The sequence below is a fragment of the Heterodontus francisci genome, chromosome 21 (genome assembly GCF_036365525.1).
Source record: "Heterodontus francisci isolate sHetFra1 chromosome 21, sHetFra1.hap1, whole genome shotgun sequence".
Lineage (NCBI taxonomy): Eukaryota > Metazoa > Chordata > Chondrichthyes > Heterodontiformes > Heterodontidae > Heterodontus > Heterodontus francisci.
The window spans coordinates 3859307-3872461 of NC_090391.1; the positions used below are offsets into that span (position 1 = coordinate 3859307).

Consider the following 13155-nt stretch of genomic DNA (forward strand, 5'->3'; position numbering starts at 1 on the left):
GATCCGCCGCTGGTTTAGATTTACCTCCCATGTCCTGATAGTGGTTTTATCTGTGACGTACTGAATTTGGAAACTTAAGAAACTGAGTAAGCAATGTGAGAGGATGTATGGACACAGGTTAGACAACTACCTTAAAGGCGATGAGTATTCCAACTTACTGTATAAACAAGATAGACAATTAATTGTGTAACACGAGGTTAATTGTATTACCTATAATAGATACTTAAAAGGATTAATGAATGATCAATGTACTCTAAAAATGAAATCGGGACTGTATTACGTTCGAACAAGTGCTTGATTATGTAATAGTGATGTTTAAATTGTGCTTTCTTTAACATTGCACTGCTTATGCACTTGCTTTGAAAATCAAATTGTAATTGCACAAGTGTACCCCTAAGAGACATGAGAAGGTGATCCCTTGGGCCTAGCCCTGCAGGATCAAAGGGACGACTGTAGACACAGTAACAAAGGGTTTACTCACTCAACAATGCACAGTGTGTTAAAGCATATGGGGCCTGGGTAGAAATGGGCCACCGCACACAGATGTCCAAGGAATGTTAGACAGTACAGAAAAACAGGAGATGGAACCACGCACTGCCCTTGTACGTACCAGATAAAGGAGTCACCATGGAAACGAAATACGATTAGACTCAGAGTAGACAATGGGCAACTCTAAAGAAATGCAACTGAAACATATATGGAATTATCATTATGTCATTATACCAGACCCCAATGAGTAAGTAGGAGGGGAGAGTGTTGGGAACAAGATTTAACCCCTGACTGAAACTGGAGATGGCACGAGAACCCCGGGGAAGAACAATCAACAAGATACGCATGAGTCAAGACCTCAGAGAATAGAAGAGCAGTCGCAAGTCCGAGACTGATCATCTCGTGCATTAACGGGTACCATACCGAGCAAGTAGTGCGAGCTTGTACTCGATGATTTGGTGTGTGAAAAAAATATTGATATGTATTTCACCAATCAGCTTCCGTGAATTTAACAGTAAGTGCAGATTAGGCACAACAAGAGAGAGGGATTTTTGGGGTGGATTGGAAAGGACAATGTCAGAAATATGAACTTTATGTAACCCTTCATTTCTGCGTGCACAAATACATAAGAGATAGGTATGGAGAGAGAAACATCGGGAGAGGGGGAAAAATGTCGATGACGTTGGGGCCCAGGCAGACATTTTTGATTATCCAGAAGGAATAGTCCCCTTTTTAAACATCCAGCAAGTTATTCAACTGTGGGAGCCAACACATCCTCATGATATTGGTCGTGGAAATTCTGAAATCGATGTCCCTGCTTATGGACGTCTGTGCTAAGAGAGATAGGTCCTTCCTATCCACCCTACCTAGGCCCCTCATAAGATTATACACATCAACTCAAGCTCCCCTCAGCCTCCTCTGTTGCAAAGAAAACAACCCCAGCCTGTCCAATTTTTTCTTTGAATTTCTTTGCAATTTTTGAACTCTCTTCTGCAAACAGGAATTCTTGCGGGCTTAATAGTTAATTTTTAAATCTGTGATTGACATATTCTTGTTAATCAAAGGTATTAAGAGATAATGGGCAAAGACGGGATATATGGTGTTCGATCACAGATCAGCCCTGATCGCATTGAATGGTGGAACAGGGTTGCGGGGATAAATTGCCTCCTCCTCTTCCTATGTCCGATGTTACATCTCCTTTCTCTCTCAGACACCCTGTCGGTCTCTATCTCTCTGTTCCTCTCTTTCTGTCTCTCTGTGTGTCTGTTTCGGACAATGTAGAACGACATTCACTGTGCGCCCACCCCATGATATTACTGTCCTTGGAATGTTGGATGGGACAGTGCAGATGGAGCATTACTCTGTATCAAATCCATGCTGTAACACTCTGGGGAATTTTGATGGGAGAGTGGAAACAAAGAGGTCTGGTGCCAGTGTCCTCATGGAAGGACTTAATGGTGCCTCCTAATCGACCAGTTAGCAATATTGGTGCTCCGTGGATGAAAGGGACAGACATTGACGAAGAGAGTGGTCAATGGTTGTTTCAGAATGGAGGGAGGTATACAATGAAGGTTCATATTAGGATCACTGCTATTTCTGATATATACTAATGATTTGCACTTTGGTTTACAGGGCATAACTTCAATGTTTGCCAATGTGTGTGTCACCTGCAATGTAATAAACAGAGAAGGGACTACTAACACTCTTCGGGAGGATAGAGACAGTCTGGTAAAATGAAGCACACAAGACCAAAATGATTAGGAGCAGGAGTAACCATTCGGCCCTTCAAGCCTGCTCTGCCATTCGATGCCGGATCTGATTGTGGCGTCAACACCACTTTGCTGTCTGTCCCCCATATTCCTTGACTCCGTTGTTGATCAAAAATCTATCTCACTCAGCCTTGAATATATTCAATGATCCAGCCCCCACTGCTCTCTGTGGAAGAGAATTCCACAGACTGACGACCCTCTGAGAGATAAAAAAAAACAAATCTCCTCTTCTCAGTTTTAAATGGGACACTCCTAATTGTCAAACTGTGTCCCTTCGTTCTAGGCTCCATGACAAAGGGAAACGTCCTTTCTGCATCCACCCTGTCCAGTTCCCTCAGGACCTGAGATGTTTCAATTAGATCACTTCCCATTCTTATGAAATCTAATGGGTTTAGGCACAAACCGTTCAACATTTCCTCTTAAGATAACCCCTTCGTCCCAGGAATCAGTCGAATAAAACTTCTCTGGACTGCTTCTAATGCAATTACATCCTTTCTTAAGTAAGGAGACCAAAAGAGTCCACAGTACACCAGAAGTGGTCCAACTAAGGCCCTGTACATCTTCCCTGTACAGCACTTCCCGACTTTTATATGCTGATCCCATTGCAACAGAACAGCAACATTCCACTTGCCTTCCTAATCACTTTCTGTACCTGCATAGTGATATCTTGTAATTCATGTAGCAGGACACCCAGATCCCTCTGTACTGTCGAGTTCTGCACTCTCTCTCCATTTAAGTCATATACTGCTATTTATTCTTCCTGCCACATTATTTTCCATCTGCCAAATTTTAGACCACTCACTTAACCTATCGAAATCTCTTTGCAGGCTCTTTATGTCCTCTTGACAGCTTACTTTCCAACCTTGACGTCGAAGGGACACTAGAGTTTGGAGTCCCACCCTGTTTGTCATTGTGTGAACATATTTGTTCTCAACCCTCACTAACTCTCAGTGCTCTACCACGGATTCACCTTCAAGTAGCTGCTTCCATTCCGCATTCCTAAAATCCCGCATCCCTGGAATCACCATCTACTCTGATCCCCCAGAAGGACCGAATTATTTTTCTACACGTTTTCCCACCACCGAAGTTAAAATGAATGACCTAAAGATATTGCTGTAGTCTCCCCGCTTTCAGTCTCTGCCTCTGGCACTCGATGTCTCTGTCTCCCTCCCCTTCTCTCTCAATCTCGCTTTGTCGCTCCCTCTCTCTTTCTCTGTCTCTCTCTCTCCAACTGTCCCTCTGTCAGTCTTTCCTTTTGCCTCTGACCCCCCATCTCTCTACCTCTATCACTCTACTCTCTTTCTGCTGCTCTCTTTCTGTCTGCACCGCCTTCCTCGCTGTCTCTGTCTCCACTGTCCTTGACTCTCCCTCCTTTTCTGTCTCTGTTTCTCCCTCTCTCTGTGTCTCTCATCCCTCTGTGTCTTTCCTCTGTCTCTGTCTCTCCCAACCCCCCACCCGTCACTCTCTCTCTATCTATCTGCCTCTCCCTCTTTCTCTGTCTCTCCTCTCTCTTGCGCCGCCTTTGTCCATGACTCTGACTGTGTCTCTCTCACACCATCTCTCCCTCTCTCTCTCTATTCATCTCTCTTTTCCTCTCTCTCTCTCTCTTTCTCTCCCTCTCTCTCCTTGGACAGCAATGCTTTCAGCCATTACTTGGTTAATTTTTAACCAGCAACTCTTTCCCTTAATCAAAGAATCATAGAAAATTTAAGGCACAGTAGGAGGTCACTTGGCCCATTGTGTCTGTGCTGGCCATAAAACAATCCACCTATTCTAATCCCACCTTCCACCATTCGATCCGTACCCCTGCAGATTGCTGCACTTGAGGTACATATCAAGACACATTTTGAATGAGTTAAGGATTTCTGCTTCAACTATCCTTTCAGACAGTGAGTTCCAAATAATCACCGCCCTCTGGGTGAAAAAGCTTTCCCTCCTCTGCCTTCTAATTTTTTCTAGCAATCACTTTAAATCTATGCCCTTCATCGCTGACCACACTTCACCTCCACTCTCTCCGCGTCCCTCAACATTTTATACATTTCAATCCGATCTCCCCTCAGCCTTCTCTGTTCCAAGGAGAAAAACCCCAGCCTATCCAATCTTTCCTCATAGCTGCCTATTTCCAGTTCTGGCAACATCCTCGTAAATCTCTTCTGTACCCTCTCTAGTGCAATTACATCCTTTCTGAAATGAGATGACCTTAACTACACACAGTACTCAAGTTGTGGCGTAACCAATGAGTTATACAGTTCCAGCATAACCTCTCCCCTTGTATTCAACACCTGCCTTGCTGGGAACAACACTGCAGTTTGAAAGTATCGACCACTGATCCAAAACTCACCACTAAAACACTCACACGAAACTCCTGAGACAGGACTGGGTAGATTATGAGGATTGTTGCTGATTGTTACAACTTGTCTCATCCTCTCTCCGTCTCTACCTCTCATGTAACTCTCTCTCCATCTGTCTCTCTCTCTGTTGTTGTGTCTCTCCATCTGTTTTTTCTCTCTCTCTCTCTATGTCTATCCCTATCTCTCTCTGTCTCACTCTCTCTCTATCTCTGCCTCTCCCTCTCTCTCCATCACTGACTCTCCCTCTCTCTCTCTGTATATCTCTCTCTCCCCCACCCTCATTCTTTGCCTTTGATCATGCCTCTGTCTGTATGTTTCTCTCACCATCTCTCCCTCTCTCTCCTTGGACAGTCATGTTTTTATCCATTTCTTGGTTAATTTTGAACCTGTAAACCTTGCCTTTGGTGCGAACGTCACTGCAGTTTGAAAATTTCAAACACTGATCAACACTGATCAATAGTCGCCCCCTAAATTCTTACAGTAAACACCCAACACAGAACAGGGCAGTCAATGGGGATTGTTACTGAAGTTCACACCCTGGCTCCCCTTTCCTCTGCTTCTAAAGTCTGTCAGTTTTTAATAATATTTTTCAACAACAATAAATGTTACTGCAGTTTGAAAATATCAAACACTGATCCAGCACTTGTCTCGGAGCACTCACACTGAATCCCTAATGGTTCCTTTCAAATTTAGTTCTTGCACATAGCCAATGCGAGTTTTAATTTTTAATTTTCTCTTTTTTCAGCATTAGTATGTTTAAAGCTTATCCTATATTCTCACCCTATCTCTCTCATTCTCTCTCTCTCCCTTTCTCTCTCTCTCCGTCTCTCTTTCCACCTCTTTCAGTCTCTCGTGCGCTCTCTCTGTTCCTTTCTCCCTCTGTCTCTGTGTCTCTCCCTCTGTATCTGTCTATCCTGCTTTCTTCCAGTCTTTCTCCCTTAGCATCTGCCTGTTCCCTTCTCTTTGTCTCTGTCTCTATCCCTCTGTCTCCGTTTCTTCCTTTGTCAGTCTCACTCTCGCTCTGTCTCTCTCTCTCTGTCTCAGTCCCACTCCGTCTGTACATCTCTCCCTCCATCTCTCCCTACCTGTGTCCCTGGACAGTAATGCCTTGAGCCATTTCTTGGTTAATTTTGAAACTGTACCTCTTGCCCTTGTTTGAAATGAGACTCCAGCTTGAAAATATCAAACAGACCGAACACTCACCCCGAAAACACTCAAAGTGAACCCCCAATAGAGGACTGGGCAGACAATGAGGATAGTTCTGCCAAGGTTTCATTTCACTATCTCTTCGGCCTGACACTGTCTTTCAAATACTCCTTCTCTCCATTTCTGCATTTATTTTCATTTCCCTCTCTCATCTGTCCTTCAACATCCTCCACTTTGTACATAGAGAGGGATCTACCTCTGCTTTATGCATAGAGAGGGAGTTCACTCCACTTTATACACAGAGGGGGAGCTCCCTCCTCTTTATACATTAGAGGGGGTGCCCCCTCCACTTTATACATAGAGATGGAGCTCCCTCCACTTTGTACATAAAGGGGGAGCTCCCTGCACTTTATAAATAGAGGGGGTGTCCCCTCCACTTTATACATGGAGACGGAGCTCCCTCCACTTTATACGTAGTGAGGGATCTCTCTCTGTTTGATACAGCTGTCATGGTGAGATTTGAACCCCTGTCCGCAGACCATTTGTTTGGGCTTCTCTATTACTTGGACAATGATGTTATCACTATGCGACTGCATCCCTAATGGACGTGTACAGATTCTGTCCCCTAATATCACCCACAGCATTTTTTTGGCGGTACCCCTGAACATGGTCTCGAATTTGAGACTCAAAGTTCACATTTTAACTGGAAAAAGGCAGGAACAGTGTGAAAGTGCGTAACTTTTATCCCTGGATACAGTGTCCATAGCAGACAGATTAATTATGTTTGCAATAGAAACACCAGGAGTGAACACGGTCGATACAATAATATGGGAAATGGAAATAACGACACTCATAAATGTAACATCCATCCAGTATGAGTGCAGATTTCAGGTTTATTCCCGAGAGAGGAGTTACTAAGAAAATGTCATTGATATTGAAATGATTGTGTTTTATCCACCACATTATTTACATCAGAGTCAAAGCTGCTGATGTAATGTGTTTGTTCAGGTGAGTGTAACTAATAGCAATGATCAGGGGTATAACCATGTCAGTGAAGATTGCTCCGCTGTATAAATCAGGACACATTAGAATAGATCAGCTCCGAGTGCCTGCTGGAGCTGTGGGTTTCAGGCTAACAGAAGCCTCAGCTTCTCACAGAAATGGGATATCCAGTAATGTATCGGGTAGAGGGCATTTATTATACAGCACTTGCAGTAATTGGAGTCCCTGGTAAGCCAGCATCTCAGCTTTTAATGGTGTAAATCTTTGTTAGCTGTGCTGTTGTATTCGATATTATTTCTCACTGTGTGTGTACACAGGCACTTGTTCTTTTCCAGCAATTTACTGATGGAATCTCCTCATTGTCTACACTTTAGATCTTGCAGAAGTTGGATTATCTCTTCAATGGTTTCAGTAACCGTGGCATTGTTACTGGATTTTTCTATGTCTTGAATGTATACGAATAAGATGTTTCGGTTAGGATCAAGAATCAGACCATGAGGAGCTTTGAACAATTTGATGATGTGGATCTAACAGGTCCTGGAATATTTTTATGATTTTTATTTCAGTATTTGATCATGAAACATCTCACGGTCTCAGTGATACAAGGGGCAGCAAAATGTCTTCCGTCCTCAGTAACATAGCTCAGTATAAGTGGGATGTTAATGTATTTATTGGTTATCACTGTTATCAAATATCATTTCATTCTGTGTGTGTCTGATGCTGCTTCAGAGGTCTGTCTACTGAACTGAGTTTGCTGCTGACACTTTCACATCTCCTTCTTTGCTTCACTGTCGACCTGCACTGTCACTGGACTACATTGTAAAATAGAATGTACTGATGTCATGTTTTATTGGTTTATACTCTACCAGTTGGAATCAAGAGTCTTTCCATTTATCTGTAGATTATCAGCTGCAGCGCTGATATTGGTGTTTTATTAATTACAAAATCCCACTTTCAATCGGTTTACTTTATAATTCAGAAGAAGGAATTTCAATGATTGTGAGGTTTGTCTGGAACAAGATTTCGAACCTGTTTGTTCCATGCATTGCAGATGAAGTGAAAAGTGTCGGTGAACAGGTGGGGACTTGCTTGTTCTGTTGATTCATTAAATTATTCACAGAGGTTTCACCATTGAACAAACTGACTCTGAGAATAGAATCCGGGGCTGGTAAAAGAACAAAGGCGCAGAATCTTAGGTATAAATCGTATGTGCAAAGTATCATTAAGTAACAGTTTGGAGGGTGTGAGTACTCCAGAGAGATTGGGAAGGAGAAAAGGAGCAGGGAGAATGAAACTGAGGGAAAGAAATAAGCAAAAGTAAAGAGAGAGAGAAAGAAGCAGCAGTGTGAATAATTCACTATCATAAAGTGCTGGAATGTCTGGAACAATTAGTGAGAGAAACTGGGAGTTGAAGTTGTCTGTTGTCAGATTGTATTTATTTTCCTGTTGTACTTGATCCTCTGTGTTGATTTCTGTCAGGTACACATTTTGTTCTGGAGAAAGTTCATATTCCTTACTTAGTGACTGAATAAGCAGAATAGAATCAGTTCTTCACTGATGGTAATTCATTATTTAAAATGCTGAACTTCAAAATCTCTGTGACTGCTGAATTCAATAAAGGGTAAGGCTGATATCAGAAATGTATTTTAATTTATACTTAATTGCCTGTACAAACTAAAGAGATTGACTATATTGTATAAACAGTGAGCCATTCTCCAACACCAATAAACACTGTGATTATTGTTTGAATGTATTAATAGAGTTGGTATCTGTCGATTAGATTTCCTCTAACACTCTGCTGCAGTCTCTCGCTGTGACTCTGAGCCTCTCCACTCACTGTATTGAATCCTCAGTCTCCTCGTCCATTGCTTCAGTTTATCCACTTTCCAAACCATCTGCTCCAGTCTCCCCTCCAGCTCCAAAATGTCCTTTTCCTTATCTTCCTCGCAATCTCACTCACTGGCTCCACCTGCAGCTGCCTTGTCCAACCTGATCTGAATGCAGGAACATGGGAGCAGAAGGACGTCATTCAGCCCTTCGACCCTGCTCCACCATTCTAGCTCATGGCGCTGCAGTTTTTTGCCTTTTTCCAATTTGATAACAGATCCTGTCCGTTCTGTTTACCTTGAGCAACAAACTAGCTACATCCCGCTCTCCCCAGACATTCCCAACCAACAGTCTGGAGCCCAATTCCCAATTAACCCATTGGATTCCATTTCTGTAAAACCCCTTTTCATTTCCCCACTGGCACTGCATCCTCATTCAGTACTTCCAGTAGATCCGCTGCTGACTTTAATCACTTTCTGTATTAATTTCCCAATTCTTTGTTGATAATTGTGTTTTCAAACATTTCACTGTGACAAAGCACTGCCCAGGTCAATTAATCAGTTTTCACTGCGCGATGCAGCAACAGAGCTGGAAATTTCAGCTCAGATCCTGTCAAACTGCTGTGTTGTCTCCAGGTCTGATCAGTAATTTCTCTGCTTCATTTCTTCCTTCTTCCAGTTAACTTGGTGGCGATTGTGATCCTGTCCCGAGGAAAGTGCGGTCTCTCCAAATGTATCAGTGTCCACCTGGTGGGAATGGCAGTGGCTGATCTCCTGGTGATAATCACAGGTCCCATATTGGGTGCATTTGTTTCAACTTATTTTCCATATTCGCTAGTGAGATTTACTCCTGTGTGTTCATTCATTGCCGCTCTGCTATCTGCAGCCACAGTTGTTTCTGTCTGGCTCACAGTAACTTTCACCTTTGATCGATTTGTGGCCATTTGTTTTGGGAAGCTGAAAACTAAATGTTGCAGTGAGAAAACAGCGACTGTGGTCGTCGGATCAGTGAGTGTGATGGGCTGTTTAGAGTCAGTCCCCTGGTACTTTACACGGGAAAAGCGTTTCATTATTGATAATGTTCCCATGAGTTGTATGTATAAACAAAGCTTCCATACTTCCTGCATATGGGGGGCATTTGAGTTGATTGACATCATTTTAACCCCTTGTGTCCCATTCTTTCTGATTTTGCTGCTCAATGTTCTGACTGTCAGACGGATTTTATTCTCCAGTAAAGTCCGCAGGGGATTCCGGGGCAATAACAATGGAGAGGATCACAACGACCCAGAGATGGAGAATCGCAGAAAATCAATTATTTTACTCTTCAGTATATCTGGCAGTTCTATACTGTTATGGATGACCTGGGTTGTATTTAACATTTATAAGAGAATTACAGATATTCAGTCTTATACGTCATTCACGGACCCTCTCTTTATCACAGAAAACACATCAAGGATGCTGCAGCTTCTCAGTCCCTGCACCAACACATGCATTTACACTGTGATCCAGACTAAATTCAGACAGGAGCTGACGAATGCAATGAAATACCCTTTTAATCTCATTGTTAAATTAGTGAAATCATGGAAAGTGCTGAAATGTTTCAAACACTAGAACTAAATCCCATTTCATATTGCATTCCCTACACTTCCCACAGGACAGAAAGTACGTTTTATATTCAAAGCAGTGAGCATTAAATGATAGTAAATCTGATTCTGAGATTATATTTTATTGATAATCTGATATATTGAGGAGGGACTTGCTCTGCACGAGGTTCATGAAGGCGCCATTGAAAAGCTCAGCTGGCTACAAGTAAAACCTCCCTGGACCCAGAGCAAAATGAACAAAGTTGCAAACCACTGTGAATGGTGAGAGCCCAGAAACTGCAGCGAGGCAGGGGCGAAAGCAGATGCAGATGGTGAGCAATAGCTGATGGGGAGGTTCTGTGTTGGAGACTTTGCATGCTCCCAATAGTTTGAGGAATGTACGTTCAGTAAATTTGAGATGCGCAATTAATAAAATAAATAATTTCAATACAACTTATCATAAATGGCTATTTTTGAACTATGCAAACGTTTGTAATGTTAAACTGGTTCCTGTTTGGAAAAATATTTTGAGTGATGAAAGGTAAGCCATAACTAAAATAACAGCATCAAATAAAACTCAAACAATCATTTACAAATAAAAAATCTCTAAACAAGTTGTGTTGAGATTTTTCATCACTAAAGTTATGACATCTCTCTCACTTCTCTTTCTGTGCTGGTATCTTCTCTACTATGACTAAGAGTAATTGAAGTTTTACCCCTCCACCCCGGGTGTATATCCAATCTGGGTATATCCACTCAGTTCCCATCAAGGGCTAAACTTCCTCTTTTAACTGGGAACAATTTTCTGATTCTGTCTCACCATTTCAAATAACGACAAATCACATTGTTGTGAATGGCATGTTTTTATTTATTAAAGCTTTAACTGGAGAAGGCAAGTGTGAAACGCGGAGAAAGAAGCGAAATCATGAGTGCAGATGGGGACACAGGGAAAGAATTTGGAGACAGAGAAAGCTAAACACGGAACTACCGTAAAATGAATTCAAACGTGCCCCGTGCGTCTTATTTAACTGTAATCTTCATTGCATCGGCCAAAATTCCAGCAAATCGCACAGCCAGTGCTGGAAGGAGCAAGTGCCAAATGGGACTCCCTCCTGGGGCTGCTCATTTAACTCCAGGCTTTCAATCTTTTTAAAACTCCAGGACGCCAATCCAACAGGAGACATTTAACCCAAAGCAGCAAAAGCCCAGGGCCACAAAGAGGAAATTAAACCTTGGGCTAACAAACAGACACAATTCACGTGGGTCCACTGGGTGCAGCCTGTGGACAAGGCCTCAGTCCATCCCCTCTGGAGGAAGCTCCTGTCCAAGGATTCATCGTCGCAGACTTTCACTCTTTTCAACTTCACGATGCAGTTTTCAGAAAGAAAATTCCAAAGGCAAGAGGGAGAGCGAGAAAATTGATTAAAATACATTGTTAAACACAATAAGAGTCCAGGAATTCACCTCGGTGACACAGACAATCTCTCAGCAGCACACAAATACAAACAAATCACAATTAATAAACCAGAGGCGAGAAAGGTTCAGACAGTTACCGCCACCAGTGTGTGTCTGTGTGTCTGTCTCTTTATCTCTCTCTGAGTCTCTGTACTTCACTCTCTCTGTTCCTATCTCAGTCGTCCCGTGTGCCTCTCTCTTGCTCTCTCTCTGTACATATTGTTTTTCCCCTCTATTTCATAGATAATCTTCATTGAAATGAGCTATGAAATATTACTGTCTCTTCTATTGAAACAACAACAAATCACACTGCTTTGTGTGTTTTTAAATATTAAAGGTTTAAATAGATAGACAGAGGGAAAGAACGCTGGAGAGAGACTCAGAGAGAAATCTAAACTCAGAACTTCAGTAAAATGATTTAAAATTAATTGGAAGCATTTGACACTCAATGATTTAACTTTGAAAGTGGTCGTCACGATTGTACTGTTGGAAACACTGCAGACCCATTTGTTCACAGCAGGATCCCACAAGCAGCGTTGTGATAACTGCCGGCCACCTTCTCCCGCTTTGAACAAAGAACAAAGAACAGTACAGCTCAGGAACAGGCCATTCGGCCCTCCAAGCCTGTGCCGATCTTGATGCCTGCCGAAATTAAAACAATTCTGCACTTCCGGGGACTGTATCCCTCTCTTCCCATCCTAATCATGTATTTGTCAAGATGCCTCTTGAACGTCACTATCGCACCTGTTTCCACCACCTACCCCGGCAGCAAATTCAAGGCACTCACCACCCTCTGTGTAAAGAACTTGCCTCGCACATCCCCTCTAAACTTTGCCCCTCCCACCTTAAACCTATATTTCCTAGTAAGAGACTATTCCACCCTGGGAAAAAGCTTCTGACTATCCACTCTGTTCATGCCGCTCATAACTTTGTAAACCTCTATCATGTCGCCCCTCCATCTCCGACGTTCCAGTGAAAACAATCCAGGTTTATCCAACCTCTCCTCATAGATAATGCCCTCCAGACCAGGCAACATCCTAGTGAACATCTCCTGCTCTCTATCCAAAGCCTGCACGTCTTTCTGGTAGAGTGGCGACCAAAATTTCTCACGATATTCTAAGTGTGGACTAACTAAAGTTCTGTACAGCTGCAGCATAACTTGCCAATTTTTGTACTCTATGCCCCGACCGATAATGGCAAGCATGCCATATGCCTTCTTGACTACCTTATCCACCTGCGTTGCCACTTTCAGTGACCTGTGGACCTGTACGCCCAGATCTCTCTGCCTGTCAATACTCCTAAGGGTTCTGCCATTTACTTTATACATCTATCCTGCATTAGACCTTCCAAAATGCATTACCTCACATTTGTCCGAATTAAACTCCATGTGCCATTTCTCCGCCCAAGTCTCCAACCGATCTATATCCTGCTGTATGCTCTGATAATCCTTATCGCTATCCGCAACTCCACCAACCTTTGTGTCGTCCACAAACTTCCTAATCAGACCAGCTACATTTTCCTCCAAATCATTTAT

At 42.7% G+C, this 13155-nt stretch overlaps 1 protein-coding gene across 1 annotated transcript; it reads left to right on the plus strand.

The window, feature by feature from the left end:
• Positions 1 to 9339: 9339 nt before the first annotated feature.
• On the plus strand, positions 9340 to 10194 carry LOC137381036 (probable G-protein coupled receptor 139). The gene has a single exon (XM_068053429.1). It carries the CDS (start codon positions 9340 to 9342, stop codon positions 10192 to 10194), a length of 855 nt encoding a protein of 284 aa, XP_067909530.1.
• The last annotated feature ends 2961 nt before the right edge of the window (positions 10195 to 13155 follow it).

Bases quoted from the DNA above. Each gene is read 5' to 3' on its own strand.
- LOC137381036 (XM_068053429.1), top strand. From the start codon at position 9,340: ATGGCAGTGGCTGATCTCCTGGTGATAATCACAGGTCCCATATTGGGT.